The following is a 16,898-nucleotide window of genomic DNA, read 5'->3' as shown; positions in this document are numbered from 1 at the left end:
AGAGAGTCGTCTAACTACTCTACACACAATTCTCTTCATACCTAAAATTGCGACATGAAAACATTTTGGCCTTACTGGGTTCATTGGGGTGTACTTTTTCTAGACGAGCCAACTAGGGGGGGAGCTTTTCTTGACCTGCTGCTCACAAACAGGGAAGAAGTAGTGGGGGAAGCAAAAGTGGATGGGAATCTGGGAGGCAGTGACCATGAGTTGGTTGAGTTCAGGATCCTGACACAGGGAAGAAAGGTAAGCAGCAGGATACGGACCCTGGACTTCAGGAAAGCAGACTTCGACTCCCTCAGGGAGCGGATGGGTAGGATCCCCTGGGGGACTAACTCACTGGGGGGAAAGGAGTCCAGGAGAGCTGGCTGTATTTCAAGGAATCCCTGTTGAGGTTACAGGGACAAACCATCCCAATGAGTCGAAAGAATAGTAAATATGGCAGGCGACCAGCTTGGCTTAACGGTGAAATCCTAGCGGATCTTAAACATAAAAAAGAAGCTTACAAGAAGTGGAAGGTTGGACATATGACCAGGGAAGAGTATAAAAATATTGCTCGGGCATGTAGGAATGAAATCAGGAGGGCCAAATCGCACCTGGAGCTGCAGCTAGCAAGAGATGTCAAGAGTAACAAGAAGGGTTTCTTCAGGTATGTTGGCAACAAGAAGAAAGCCAAGGAAAGTGTGGGCCCCTTACTGAATGAGGGAGGCAACCTAGTGACAGAGGATGTGGAAAAAGCTAATGTGCTCAATGCTTTTTTTGCCTCTGTCTTCACTAACAAGGACAGCTCGCAGACTGCTGCGCTGGGCATCGCAACATGGGGAGTAGATGGCCAGCCCTCTGTGGAGAAAGAGGTGGTTAGGGACTATTTAGAAAAGCTGGACGTGCACAAGTCCATGGGGCCGGACGAGTTGCATCCGAGAGTGCTAAAGGGATTGGCGGATGTGATTGCAGAGCCATTGGCCATTATCTTTCAAAACTCGTGGCAAACGGGGGAAGTCCCAGATGACTGGAAAAAGGCTAATGTAGTGCCAGTCTTTAAAAAAGGGAAGAAGGAGGATGCTGGGAACTACAGGCCAGCCAGCCTCACCTCAGTCCCCGGAAAAATCATGGAGCAGGTCCTCAAGGAATCAATCCTGAAGCACTTACACGAGAGGAAAGTGATCAGGAACAGTCAGCATGGATTCACCAAGGGTAGGTCATGCCTGACTAATCTAATAGCCTTCTATGATGAGATTACTGATTCTGTGGATGAAGGGAAAGCAGTGGATGTATTGTTTCTTGACTTTAGCAAAGCTTTTGACACGGTCTCCCACAGTATTCTTGTCAGCAAGTTAAAGAAGTATGGGCTGGATGAATGCACTATAAGGTGGGTAGAAAGTTAGCTAGATTGTCGGGCTCAACGGGTAGTGATCAAAGGCTCCATGTCTAGTTGGCAGCCGGTGTCAAGTGGAGTGCCCCAGGGGTCGGTCCTGGGGCCGGTTTTGTTCAATATCTTCATAAATGATCTGGAGGATGGTGTGGATTGCACTCTCAGCAAATTTGCAGATGATACTAAACTGGGAGGAGTGGTAGATACGCTGGAGGGCAGGGATAGGATACAGAGGGACCTAGACAAATTGGAGGATTGGGCCAAAAGAAACCTGATGCGGTTCAATAAGGATAAGTGCAGGGTCCTGCACTTAGGACGGAAGAACCCAATGCACAGCTACAGACTAGGGACCGAATGGCTAGGCAGCAGTTCTGCGGAAAAGGACCTAGGGGTGACAGTGGACGAGAAGCTGGATATGAGTCAGCAGTGTGCCCTTGTTGCCAAGAAGGCCAATGGCATTTTGGGATGTATAAGTAGGGGCATAGCGAGCAGATCGAGGGACGTGATCGTTCCCCTCTATTCGACATTGGTGAGGCCTCATCTGGAGTACTGTGTCCAGTTTTGGGCCCCACACTACAAGAAGGATGTGGATAAATTGGAGAGAGTCCAGCGAAGGGCAACAAAAATGATTAGGGGTCTGGAACACATGACTTATGAGGAGAGGCTGAGGGAACTGGGACCGTTTAGTCTGCAGAAGAGAAGAATGAGGGGGGATTTGATAGCTGCTTTCAACTACCTGAGAGGTGGTTCCAGAGAGGATGGTTCTAGACTATTCTCAGTGGTAGAAGAGGACAGGACAAGGAGTAATGGTCTCAAGTTGCAGTGGGGGAGGTTTAGGTTGGATATTAGGAAAAACTTTTTCACTAGGAAGGTGGTGAAACACTGGTATGCGTTACCTAGGGAGGTGGTAGAATCTCCTTCCTTAGAAGTTTTTAAGTTCAGGCTTGACAAAGCCCTGGCTGGGATGATTTAATTGGGGATTGGTCCTGCTTTGAGCAGGGGATTGGACTAGATGACCTCCTGAGGTCCCTTCCAACCCTGATATTCTATGATTCTATGGTTCTGTTGCTCTAGGCTGAAGTTTTGAGATCAGAGAAATAATACTGTAGGACCATGCTCTGAATACTGACCTCTGACATCAAAATAATTGACATTTGTGAATGAATTTTGAACTGTAATAGTCAACAGACTACTTTCAACCAACCATGAATCAATAAAAGTACCATGTAAGTAACAATCCTGTGCGGAAACTCCTCACATATTCAACAATGGCACTTTTCAGGGCAGTGAGGTTTGATAATTCTTCATGGAAAGAAAGTCACTTAATTTTTAAATAGATGTTTGAAATTTTAACTTGGTAGCAGCATTCTCTCAATAACATAGGGTGGCAACATTCTCCTTTTGTTCCACTCTGCACAAATTGGAACCCTACAGGGAGCTGCAGGATAGTTACTACTGCAGGACTGGGACAGATATGGCTCAATAAACTCCATCCTGAATGTAAAAAAGGGAAAGTAGCCCTCTGGCAAAGAGATTTCAGAGATAGGCAGATCATGAAAGAACAAATCTTAAGACCAGCCAAGCTGAGAGAAAGAAGGGTCAACTAGAAGTGCCTGGCATTCTGACACCTTCTTTACAGAGGTAATTGCCACCAAAACCGATGTTTTCGTTGACAGCAATGACAGGAATAAGGTTAAAAGGGGGGTCACATCAATATTTAGTTTATGTCCCATAAAGCTAATGAATTGGATACAGAAGAGTACACATCGATAAGACCCTTTAAAAATCCAGATATCAAGGGCTACAAAAAAACCCCATCCACTGGTGGGATGTATTGCAGAAATGGCTGCTAAATGGACTCTCACTGAACTGACACTATTCAGGTAGTCTAGTATATGTCTAACATCTGTATTATCAGGAGATAGCTGATGAGATTCTGCCCAGATTGAAGACCTTTTCTATTTTGCTGCATAAGTGACCCTGGTGGAATCACCAGAATGGCTTGGACATCTCAGCAACAAACTCTTTCTTCATTGCTCAACCAGAGATCATCCGTGTCATTAGGTAAAGAGATTGCAAGTTTGGGTGCGGTGATTTCCCCTGATTTTGAGACAAAAGATCCTCACCCAGAGGTAGTAAGAATTAATGAAAATCTTTGTTTCAGCACTGCCTTGGCCAGGTAAATGCTATGAGGCTGCTTTGTCTCTTCTGAGCTTCCTGATCATCCTAGGAATCAGAGGGACTGGAGGAAAAACATACAGCAAATGGTTCGACATGGAAGAAAGGCATCTGTGTCAGAACCTGGAATAAAATCTCTTCCATTTGGTGTTTAGAGTGGTTGCAAGTCTGTTATTGGGTATCCCCACTGACGGAAGCTTCCTTGCAGAACACCCCTTTTTACTGAGCATTTGTGATAGTCTATGAAGTTCCTATTGAGGGAATTCATAATAGTATTCCTCAACCCTGAGAGATGAAAGGCCTTTAGGAAGATATTGCTCTTTATCGAGAAAGAGATTGCTCTCCGGCACAGCTGAGATGACACTGCACCTCCCTGCTTGTTCCAATAAAATATAGTAATTGCATTGTCAGTGAGAACTTGAAAATGAACATCTCGCAGGCCTGATACCTCAAAGTTCCTGCATATTTATATGGAATGAAAATTCCAGAGGCATCCAAAGGGCTTGAGCCTGAAGTTTGCCCAGATGGGTCCCCAACATCTAGTGGACACATCTGCTATCAATGTCATACTTGGCTCTGGTGGCAGGAACGGAACTCCTATGCATACATTCTAAGGGTCTCACCACCAATTCAGGGACTTACACACTCACCCAGGCATGCAAATGAGTATGTCCAGTGAATGTCTGCTCGGACAATAGCCAAGCCTGCAGACATTTGAGGTGAATTCTGGCATGTTAAGTCATGTACATGCACAAGACCATATGTCCCAAGAGCTGTAGACAAGAATGCACTGTTGTTCTCAAGTTGGTCTTGAGCTCTCAGACAGAGGCTATGAACTGGAACCTGTCCATCGGGAGGTCGGCCATGGCAGTCCCTATGAATGTCATGGCAGTACTGATATCAGTCCCTATGAAACTTATTCACTGTGTTTGATGTAATTTTGATTTCTGTAAATTCAGTTTTAGACCTAGACAACAGAACAGATGTCTGACAAAAAGGATGCTGTTATGGATGGCAGACCTTGACCCTTCCTGAACTAGCCAATCGCCTAGGTCAGGAAATATTTGAACTCCTAAATGACACAGACAGTCTGCTACTGCTATCATAAGCTTGGAAAACACCCTGGGGGCTGATGATAGGCTGAAGAATAGCACTGTATATTGGTAATGCATGATGGGTACCACGAACTGAAGATATTTTCAGTGGCTGGAATGTATTTCCACATGACAAGAAGCATCTTCCAGGTTACTGGCAAACACCAATTTCCAGTCTTCAAGGAAGGGACAATAGATGCCACAGTGACCATTCTAAATTTCATCTTTTTGATAAATTCAATCAGATTTCTTAAAACCAGAATGGGTCAAACCCATCTCTCTTTGTGAGAATCAGGAAGTAGCAGGAAAAGAAGACTTTCCCTCTGTGTTGGTAAGGAGCTTCCTCTATTGCTCCCAATTCCAATAGAGACTGTAATTCTTGATCTAAAACAGTCTTGTAAGACAGGTTCCTGAAAAGGTATGGGGAAGATGGATTGGGGAAAGGAAGGAGGGTGAGCTGGATAACATAATCCACCTTTACTGTGCTGATGACCCACTTTTCTGATTTAATCTCTGCCAATGCATTGTAAAAGAGAGAGAGGTACTTCCACAATGCAGGGTTTAGATGTATGTAGAAGATGAGACATTGTCCTCAACTGAAATATCAAACTGACTGCTTCAAAGTCATCAAAGTCTGGTGTACAAAGGTCTGTTGTGGATGATGCCAATGGGCAATGTCTAGGAGGCTTAGATCTCCTTCTAGAGGCATCCTGAAATCTCTGATGGTGGTAAGATCTGTACTCTGGGACTTGAACTGCTTCCTCTTAGTTACTGGAGTGTAGATACCCAGTGATCGAAGGGCTGTGCAAGAATCTTTCAACATATACATGGCTAGGCAGCCAGAAGGCCCCTTTGGGATGCAGTGCCTTCTTGAGAAGATGTATTTTAAGGAGAAAATCCCTCTGTTTTTTCATTCTTGTCTCAAAGGAGGTACAAATAGGACATTTGTCCCTCATGTCGCTCACCTAAGCAGATTAGGCAACTTTGGTGCTTATCACTAACAGGGGTGAGGTTAGTTTAAACTAACTTACTCACTACACTAAACTAACCTACAACCATATACACGATTTTTTTTTCTTTTTTACAAAGGCTGTCTAGCCAAAGCTCAGAAGCAGCAGGGAGCTCCACCTCTCACCAGGAGCAGTGAGGGAAAAAACTGAGGAGGAAGCAGCAACCATGCCCCTTTATTCCCTTGGTTCTCCCATATCCAATGTATCTTCTCTTCTTCCCCTCTCCTCTCATCATTTGGTTATTATGGAAATGTTTCCCAAAGACAAAAACTTTCCATCGTAACCTTTGGTTTAACCTACCTTTCTCAGAAAGCTCATTTCACAGCCATGCTCCACCAGCAAAAAGGGCTAATACTTTGGTTTGATAAAGACTTCACAAATTAAAGTAAGTAAATAGCTTCTTATATCTGCTATTAGTGGTATCTCCACTGAGGACGGGGAGAGAGGAAAATAGTGTTTTGCGGGTTTTTTATGTAACAACCCAACCCTGATGTTTTTTATTCTGGTCAGAGAACATCAGAGTTGGGGCAAAAAGGTGGCATCACAGTCACATATATGTAATTTCCTCCTCTGCGATATGGCACAATGACAGCACTGCAGGCCCATTCTGCCACTCTCCACACCAGGAGACTCTTGATTTTAAGTGCTTTCCATGGGCTGAGCCAGAATCTCCCACGGAAAGAAGAAGAAAACAGGAAGTGGAACCCTCTACATTTAAATATGACTAGCCTCTATGGACTCAGCTAGATTAATCTAATATATGGCTGGAGCATAAACCATAGAGACTAGAGGTGTGCATTTATAAAATTATTCACCCTTCTTGCCTATCAGAAATCAGAGCGTAGAGACAATGGGGCATGTTGGGGGCAGAGTGCCTCTCACTCTGTAACTGCAGCCACAAAGGGTTTTCACAGTGGGAGTGTGGCCTGGAAAGAAAGGGTGGTTCAGTGGTTAGTGTGTGAGCCTGGGACTTGGGAGACCTCAGTTCAGTTCCCTCCTACACCACATATTTTATGCGTGGCCTTAAGCAAGTCACTTTGTTCAAGATTTTCTAAGGTACCTGGCACCTATCTCCACCTCTAGTGGGATTTTCAAAAGTATCTAAGCAAGTTAGGCACCCAACTCACATTAATTTCAGTGAGAGCTAGGTGCCTACCCTGCTTAGGTGCTATTCAAAAAATCCCAATAGATGCATATCTGCATCTTTAGGTGACTAAACACCATTGAAAATCTGGCCTGTAGTCTCTATGTGCCTCAGTTCCCTCATCTGTAAAATGGATGTACCTCACAACGTAGCTGGCAGAAGGCTTACATATATAAAATGTTGTGAGGCACCCAAATAGTGCAGTCATGGTGGGTTATATAAATATCTTAGATATACAGGACTGGGATGAGAGGAGCACAAACAGCAGCACTGAAAGAGGAGAGCCTGGAGATGGCCTCTATTATCACAACTCCAGGGTAACTGGGCAAGTGTGTCTGAAATGGCTCCTCAGAAAGAGACATTCTGCCCCGAGGGAATAAGGAGCCTCTGGGCTCCTCCTGCCTAGGGTGTCCGTGAGAGCTGCAGCCTTATTAATGGAGTTAATATGGTATTTTCCTTTGTTTGGCTCAGGCATCAAGTCCCCTCTCGGCCCCCTCACCGTGATGTCTGGGCTCTCTCCTTATCCCTTCATGTCTGTCAGTGTTTCTGATGTGAAAGATTTCATCAGGTTGCTAGAAAACAAGATTTTTAAAATCATAAACCCAAGCATTTATCTTCAGTTTGTAGTTAATGCTTCAGTTTCATTAGGTCTTAAAGGCACCTATCTGGAAAAAGTAATTTATTTGTGCTGACTTTTATAGCATGCACAAAAAGAGCTGCAGAACAATGTTAGCTGTGTGAGCTTACTCAAGATGTCCTGCCAACTTATTTCAATAATCTGCTGGAGGGATACCCTGATAAGAAGTTAGTTCTGTCCTTTATACCCAGTCAGCCCTTGCCTTTCTTTTGAGATGGTCAACAAGGAGCCAGCTGTAAGGAGTTTTTGTGATGCATCAACCAGTATACTAGGAGCTGCAATGCGACTGCCAACTCATTTTACACAGGTCATTGAACAGACATCAGACAGTAATGACTTCTGGTCACTACTGCTATGTGCTGCATTCATAGCAGTGACCTAGAGATGAAATGTTCTCTACTTCATTACCAGTTACATTATGCTCCAAGCTCACATTTTTGGTAAGAATTACTTTGAAACTTTGGATACCATAGACAACGAGGATTGAGAAAAATGTGTGAGGCAAATAAAATAATCAAAAAGGACTAACACCCCCATCATTTTTCTCTCTCTCATTCCCACATACAGAGTAAATATTGGAAATATGTTTGAGTCTATAAGAAAAATTATTTAAAATCAATTATTGAATGGTCATGCAATAGTTTGAAGACACAATTATTATGTTGTTAAAAATACTTCCCATTTTCTTATTCACCAAGGAGTAAGCTCCTCAGATCGTGTAACCGGTCGTAGAGCAGCGGCTCCAAACTGCGGGTTGGGACGCCAAAGTGAGTTGTGACCCCATTTTAATGGGGTCGCCAGTACTGGCTTAGACTTGCTGGGGCCAAAACCAAAACCCAAGGGCTTCAGCCTTGGGCAGCAGGGCTCAGGTGACAGGCCCCCTGCCTGGGGCTGAAGCCCTTGGGCTTTGGCTTTGACCCCCGACACCCCCCGCCCAGTGGGTGGGACTCAGGCTTTGGCCTCCCCACCTGGGGTGGTGGGGCTCAGGCGGGCTCAGGCTTCAGTGTCCCCCCCCCTCCCAGGGTTGTGTAGTAATTTTTGTTGTCAGAAGGCGGTCACGGTGCAATGAAGTTTGAAAACCCCTATCACAGCTATTGGTCATGGAACAATGCCAATGTGTAATAGTTGATGATATGGGCCTCTTTGTTCACAAGGATGAAGTTTCTGTTGTGGAACAACACACACAAATTTGTTGTCGCTATTATGCAACTAATTAATATATTGACACTTAAAATACATAGGAAAAACAACATAGGAAAGGCTTAGTTTTCATTTGTGTTTGTCTCTCTCTCCCTCTCTCCTGCTTCCACCTCTCACTTTGTTTCTTACCAGAGACACCCTTCTTGCTCCCAGAGATTGGTCAGCTCCATCCTACCATCTTTCCTCTTATTGTCTGGGTTCACTGACACAGCACCCCATTTCTATGGCATCTTCCAACTCCAATTAATCTAGCAGGGTTTCAACAGCGAGACATTATTCCTCTACTCTCCCTTACTAAGTACCCCAAGCTCCAGTTCCTTTTGCTTCTTGTGTACATTCTGAGCTGAAGTCCATTATTCATAATTCCATAATCACCACAAAAGTATCTTATTACTTCCTTTGCAAACAGTTACCAGGATCCTGTAGAAACAGCTTCTGCATAATGGAAACATTGTTTTTAAGTGAACTTCAGAAGTCAGTGGGAAAAAATAAACCACTTTAGTGTTTATTATGGCCTTAAACTACATATAACTGTATATCATTACCTTTGGCCCCCAAAGAGTTTCCAAATAATGAACATAGTGAATTTACCATTCCCAAGCCATCTCCACTGCATCCTGTGTACTACACACACGTAGCTAACTCATCCTAGTCAATAAACCTGCTTCCCAGAGAGAGGTTTCTTTCTTGTTGTGCTAAACAAATGCCAAAGTCTTAACTTGTACTGATTTGGTCGGGACTGCATGTGGATTCCGGTTCGGATACCAAGCTTCAAATGCAATATCAGCTAGCGGGCATTACTTGGTAGCCCACCACACACAGAAGACAAGGGGCAAAAACTGAATCAGCAATTAAATATTGCAACAGTTATGTTTCTGCGCAGATGTTATAAAATGTGAAGCTATCTCAGGAATGTAACAGGCAAGTGGTAAACACAAGGAGCTAGCATGCTTTAGTGGTTAAAGCACCAGATCGGGAGTTCGTAAAACTGGGTTCTAGTTCAAGTTCTCACACTAACTTCCTATGCTGCTTTGTCCAAACCATTTCACCTCATAGTAAATCAGTTTCCTCATCTGTAAAACTCATGATACTCAGCCATCTTCATAAAGTGAGTTCAGATTACCATGTAGAGTGAGCACACACAGAAAGTTCATTCCAGTTTTAAGGATATTACAGTTTCCAGTGATATTCCCTCATCTTAAAATGGGGAGTGTCACCAGAGCCGTTAATAACTCTAAAACTAGAATAAACATTTTACTTGTAAGTATGGGCTGATCTACACAGCGCTGGCAAAGCGCGCCAGAGGAGTGTGGATTTGTAAGCACACTAACGTGCCATACTTTTCCCTACCCCTGGGTAGATCTTGCTGGCACGCTTTAAAAAGTACCTTTGAAACAGGACTACGTTAATGTGAGCTATGTACCTTTTAGAATGTGCCAACAGGGTCTAGATGAGGCAGTTAGACTGCGCATGTTAGAGCGGTTTATAAATCACACTCCTCTGGTGCACTTTGTCAGCGCTATGCAGTCAGAGACGTATAGTAGTAAAGTATGGTGGCAGTCCCGGAATGGGACAATGGAGCAAAGCAGTGGCAGAAGAGGTTCAAGTATAAATAAGCAAAGTGAAGCAATGTGAGAAGGGATAAAACACATTTTAAGTGTACCCAACCTATACAGTTTCTTTCACATAAATGACAAAGTGAAACCGTGGAAGGGAAACAGAGATTTCTAACCCTCACCAATGTCACTTTTCGAGGCTTACACAGATCCCTAGCTTCATAGAATCATAGAATATCAGGTTGGAAGGGACCTCAGGAGGTCATCTAGTCCAACCCCCTGCTCAAAGCAGGACCAATCCCCAATTAAATCATCCCAGCCAGGGCTTTGTCAAGCCTGACCTTAAAAACTTCTAAGGAAGGAGATTCCACCACCTCCCTAGGTAATGCATTCCAGTGCTGCACCACCAACCTCCTAGTGAAAAAGTTTTTCCTAATATCCAACCTAAACCTCCCCCACTGCAACTTGAGACCATTACTCTTCATTCTGTCATCTGGTACCACTGAGAACAGTCTAGATCCATCCTCTTTGGAACCATTGAAAGCAGCTATCAAATCTCCCCTCATTCCTCTCTTCCGTAGACTAAACAATCCCAGTTCCCTCAGCCTCTCCTCATAAGTCATGTGGTCTAGTCCCCTAATCATTTTTGTTGCCCTCCGCTGGACTCTTTCCAATTTTTCCACATCCTTCTTGTAGTGTGGGGCCCAAAACTGGACACAATACTCCAGATGAGGCCTCACCAATGTCGAATAGAGGGGAACGATCACATCCCTCGATATGCTAGCAATGCCCCTACATATACATCCCAAAATGCCATTGGTCTTCTTGGCAACAAGGGCACACTGTTGACTCATATCCAGCTTCTCGTCCACTGTAACCCCTAGGTCCTTTTCTGCAGAACTGCTGCCTAGCCATTCGGTCCCTAGTCTGTAGCAGTGCATGGGATTCTTCCATCCTAAGTGCAGGACTTGTCCTTGTTGAACCTCATCAGTGATTCACTATTTAAACTGTTCCTGTATGACTTTATCATGATGCAAAATGTTCTGCTACAAACACAATATTGTAGCTATAGATTCTGGTCACGTTGCTATGGCATCCCAATGCATACTTAGACCCACTCTTTTATAACTGATACTATGTGAACTCCAGTACACTAAGACTTTCATTTTTTTCTTGCAGTTACTTGTTGCTCTTGCTCTCTATTTCATTTTTTGGTACAGCATCATTTCTTTGTTAAACTTAGTGGTGTATTTTAGCTACCAAGAAACATATTTGGTTATGATGATATTCTATTCAGCAAAGTTATTCCCATAATTCCTAAAGAAAAACCTTCTTGACAAACACTCAAGTCACAAAGAAGTTTGAACATCTGTATAAGGCCACAAGTAATCTTGGTAATGGCTTTGCATCTGTGTTGTGGCATCCATCTTTCATTCTGAAGCCACGCAACTCCACATGACATACAATTAAATACAGAAAACCAGGTTCAGATGTGCAATCTTTGGCTCCTCAAAACAGTGAGCACCACATTTAAGTGTTGTGCTTCATGTTCAGGAGAATGGAAAATCCAGCCAAATGATTAGCTAATTTTAGTTTGTGTAGGGAAAACAGTCCCACAAATGCTCTTGGGGATGTTACACAATCCGTTCCTTTCCACTAGAAACTAATTATATACTTCAGCACAAATCCTTCCCATTACATCCCTATTCCAAGTCTGGGGGAACTTTTGACAGTAAAACTGGTGCAGTTGAACTGGTCAAAGAATGGTGGGGAGGATTTGGGAAGGCTGCATATGGGTGATATTTCTGGGGCTAAGTGCATGCTCCAGTCTTTCCACTCTGACCCCTTTCAGTGGAGTGGGCTTTGGAAGCTACTACAGCCAATAAAATGTTCTAGCATATCGGCAGGAGGATTCCTGCCTAGATTCTTCTTTCTCAGATAATCTCAGTGCCAAGACAAGCTACTGAGACTATGCTGAGAAAAGAGTTCCCTGTAAATGAAGAGTCAGGGTAAATATTGTCTATATTTGGATGCTTAGCACAGAGTATCCCTGTTAATTAAAGTTAGAAAACTTTTTTTTAAAATTGCAGATAATCATCTATATTGTAACTACAATATATGCTCTTTACTCTTATTCTTTAGAGAGTTGATGACTTTTGATGGAGTCATCACCCTTGATGCTATGGGAAAGGAAACAACCACTTATTCCTTCTTGAGTTTTCCAGCCCACACCTCCCTAGAAAACCCTTAGATTAACTTAAAATTAATCTTTACTCTTGTGCACACATCACATCTGCTTCAGAGTACAAAACTGCTCCATATAGATTCCCAAATGCATGGTTGCCACTTCAAATTCCAAAATGTTTTATTTCTCAGTACTACTGATATTTATCTAATTCTGACAGTCCCTGTCATGATCAGCCACTTTAACATTACTTTTGGGTATTTAAGGCCATCATAATTACCTAAAAGTCAGTTTGCCCTTAATACTGAGGGTTCTTATCCTCTACCTTACTTTTCAAAACATACAATATGACACCTCTTGCCAACTGACTTTAACAGGAGTTCCATTCTCATATGAAGTATGTCTACGTCTTCTGTAAAACAAACTTTGACCCAACACCTTGTTTCTGAAAGTAACTGTTTCTAGAATTAAGTTTTATTAATTTTATTAAGTGAGCTTCTATATATATAACTTCTCTTTTGAAACACTGCATATTTTGAGCATGCTTTAAGTGATACTTACCTCCAAAAGATAAGGCTCCATTTGATCCAATGTTTTTCCTAGATGTTTATCTGGATCTAAACCTGCCAAGATATATTAAAATATATTTAACAAATACAATAATGAAAGTAGTTTAGACATCAAAGTGGACTTTTTTTTGTAACATTGTCCTTTGGAAGTCAGTTCCTGTATATTTAAAATCATTTTGATCCTAAAGTAAATGCACTGAGCTAGAATTCTTTCACTTATTCTCTTTGGGCAACCAGTTTCCATGCTTGTAAAAAATAAGGCTCATTTCCTTCGCACTGTGTCAACTGGAAAACGTATTGTTTTACTGTATGAGTTAATTTCTAAGAAACTTCATCAAGCACAAGGGAATATAGATAACTCAGGTTCATAGTAATAAAATACTACCAGTCTGTTCAAGTTTATGTTGGTAGATACAGTAGAACATCAGAGTTACAAACACCCCAAGAATGGAGGTTATTCATAACGCTGAAAGGTTCGTAACTCTGAACATTATGGATGTTCTTTCAAAAGTTTACAACTGAACATTGACTTACTACAGCTTTGAAACTTTACTACGAAGAGGAAAAATGCTGCTTTCTCCTTTTTTTCATAGTTTACTTTTAATACATATTTATTAAATGTATTATATTATATGTATTTGCTTTTTTTGTTTGTTTTTTTTGTCTTGGCTATTCTGCTGCCTGATTGTGCACTTCTGGTTTCAAACGAGGTGTGTGGTTGACTGGTCAGTTTGTAACTCTGGTGTTTGTAACAGTGAGCTACTATAAAAAAAAACCTAACTCTATAGTTCCCCCATTATTCAGAAGTGACAAATTTGCCAATGCACGTCTACTATTTTCTTTTACATATGACTTACATATGACAAGCTACATACACTATGTGTATCTGTATCTCTCTCTCTCTCACACACACACACGCAGCATAAAAGTGGTTTATACTTGCAGCGTCCCTTCAGTTTGGAAGGTGAGGATTCCTTTGTTGCTGCATTTCTTTTTGTATCTTTAAATTTTCTTTTAAGTGTTTTTGACGTTTGTGTGTTTTCCATTTTTCATTTTGACTGAACAGTTATTTTTTCATTGAGGTGTAAATATTGATGATGACCTTCTTTTTGTAAATGGATTCATTTAACTGGCTGCCTTTTCTCCTGTATTAGCTCTTTGCCTTTGTGTTTTGTCCACAGAGAAGTCATTTTAGGCTGTGATATAGTCCGTACTTGGGAGCAGAGCACACAACTGGAGCTAGTCAGTATTTGGATTAAAAAAAAACTTCATGCCCAATCGCGCCTCAGAACCTGTTGTATGAGGAAACTTTTCTCCTTCTCAGTCAATACAAAACAAATATCCCAGTTAGCTCTGAGGAGGCACTATGCTACTGGAAGTGTCAGCTTTCAGCTGAAACTTTAAAAAAAATAGAGGTCCTAACTACTTGAAGTTAATAAAAATCCAGTGGTGATTTTTGAAAGAGGAGGAATGCTGACAAAATTACCATCTGAATAGTTACATTCTGCCAACTGTACCTAAATTATTCCAGTATTTTTCACTGGACATAGTATTCACCGTTATTTCCTAGGCTACATTGTTTCTGCCACCAGAGATGGCTGCATTTCAGGAGCGGATGAAGCAATATCTATAGTATAGCTTGTAAAGCACTTTGGGATCCTTCAACATGAAAGGTTTCAGAGTAGCAGCCGTGTTTGTCTGTATCCGCAAAAAGAAAAGGAGGACTTGTGGCACCTTAGAGACTAACAAATTTATTTGAGCATAAGCTTTCGTGAGCTACAAGGTGCCACAAGTCCTCCTTTTTCAATATGAAAGTCACTATATAAATGTAAGATATATTAATTATTTTTTTTTTATTATTATTATTATTATTATTATGTTTTTGCTAATTTCAAGTAAATTGCCTGACATTCGAACTTGGTGATAATGGACTTAGTTTATTTAAAATTCTGTAAAGCTGAAACAATTTAAATAAGTTAGATTCAAAACATTAAGGAAGATTTTAAACATTTCATTGAAGCACATTGCAAATTCTTTCACAACCTGAGGGGAGTACTTTTAAAACTGCTTAATAGCTAAAACGGAAAAAGTCATTAATTTCTGTATGTCATTAATAGAGTGAAGCTTCATGTTGGTATAGATTTGATAATGTAATCTGCATCTTCAGATAAGATGATATCCAATTATGACTGAGGCTATTGTGAGAATAATTTTAAAATATTTTAATTTTATTTTGGGGGTTATATCTGGCACCGGAAGACAATCTTGGTTCCACTGAAATCAATGCCAAGGCTCCCGCTGATTTCAGTTGCACAGGATCAGGCCACCAGTGCGTTATTTTTAAGCATTCGTATCTGGGTTGGAGATTCAGTTATCTGTTATTTAGCCATAGAACAGGAAGAGATTCCTGTATGCTTTATTTGCAATTTCTTTTAGTATTTGTAAATTTTTGATTCGTTCTTTTAATTTTCATCAGTGAAATACTGTATCTGCTTGTTTGTACTTTTTATGTTAACTATCATTTTTTTTCCCTTTGGTCTAGGTTTGCCTGCTTATTTTGATACTTTAGATCTGGTCACCTGTGCTGGCAGACTGTGTCCATTTTGCATATTTGTATCCTTTATTATTATTTTAGTAATAGGGAACTATACATGTACTATCCAAAATGCACGAATTTATGACAAGAAGATATAGTTCACAATTATGTTACAAATATAGAATATATGACAGGGTTAGGTGTTATAAAGATTTTATCACTACTGTTTTGGAAGGAAATCATTATTCACAAGTGGTACAGCCGTAACTGGTGCAGGTTTTCCAGAAAAAGTGGTAATAAAACTTTATTGCCCCATTCCTTCACATATTTTGTTTATACAATGCATTTGTCTTTTGTTTTCTTAGTGTTTTTGATTTTCCATGAAGTGCTCTAGTAGGAGAAACAATGTTACAGACAGAGCTGAGCAATATCCACAGTGATGCAGAAAGTAAATTTATACAATGATCATGGAGCTAAGGAGATTATAACGATCACAACCACCATATTTATGTGGTATAACCAACTGCCTACATATTTCCTATGGACCAGATCCTCATCCCATCATAATCAATCAATAGTTTTGAAACGTACAATGATAATGTAGTATGTACACAATCTACAAATAGACCCATACTGTAGAAAGCACACAAGATTAAACCTGCAATATATTCCAAGGCTGTGTTAAAATCTGTAAAAATGCAATGTTGTCATGCTTTCAGTTTCTAAGTATAGCTTCCTCTTATCTAACAACTTCAATTTTTCTTAGGAAAAATATGTATTTCCTTTGCAGTTTCATTCAATTTAGAAGTGATCCTTTCCAATGAAATCTGTATGGGGAGTAGATATAAACTATGGTTTAATAAAGGCCTTAGGAACCAGATGAATTTACAATACCTTCAGAACCAGTCACCTGCAAATTGCGATTCTCTAGTGGTATACATTTAAGCAAGGAAAGCTCTCATAATCAGTCAGATGTAATTACCAATCCTGTTTCTACTATCAATGTAATGAACTATCAATATTTATATATAATCATAATTCATAGAACCCAGCTTAACTTTAACTATTTGGTATTTCTTTTTCCTTAAAGAAAGGTATAGATTACTTTAGAGTCTCATAATGATTTAGATTAAAGCAGAAGAAGAATATACTGTAAACCTTTACTACATGTTATTGAATCACATCATACAGATTCTTCCTCAGTGTGACCAGTTCTGAAGAAAGCTGGATGGGTGGATAAACCCACAACTAGGCCCAAACCCTGGATAACTACGCAGAATTAAGAAATTAATTAGGAGGAAGAACCCATAATTTGCAGAGCTGACATCTATTTTACTTTACTTGCATGTATCAACGGGAAGCAATTACAATTCAATTAAAATATTCAATTTTATTACTTTACTGACTGACCTTGAAG

At 40.9% G+C, this 16,898-nt stretch overlaps 1 protein-coding gene across 6 annotated transcripts in view; it reads right to left on the bottom strand.

Moving 5' to 3' along the window:
• DPH6 (diphthamine biosynthesis 6) overlaps positions 1-16,898 on the bottom strand; it is a 362,214-nt gene that overhangs the window by 222,428 nt on the left and 122,888 nt on the right. For all 6 annotated transcript variants that reach the window (XR_006291518.1, XM_007069356.4, XM_037900521.2 and 3 more), the window contains one exon: positions 12,938-12,999. Coding sequence is in view for 5 of the 6 variants with exons in the window: in XM_007069356.4 (XP_007069418.2) it covers positions 12,938-12,999 (62 nt within the window). In the remaining variant the exon portion in view is untranslated. The remainder of the gene's footprint in view (positions 1-12,937; positions 13,000-16,898) is intronic.

The sequence above is a fragment of the Chelonia mydas genome, chromosome 6 (assembly GCF_015237465.2).
Source record: "Chelonia mydas isolate rCheMyd1 chromosome 6, rCheMyd1.pri.v2, whole genome shotgun sequence".
Classification (NCBI taxonomy): Eukaryota; Metazoa; Chordata; order Testudines; family Cheloniidae; genus Chelonia; species Chelonia mydas.
The sequence above is the reverse complement of the archived record's forward strand: the minus strand, read 5'-3'. Positions and strand labels throughout refer to the sequence as shown.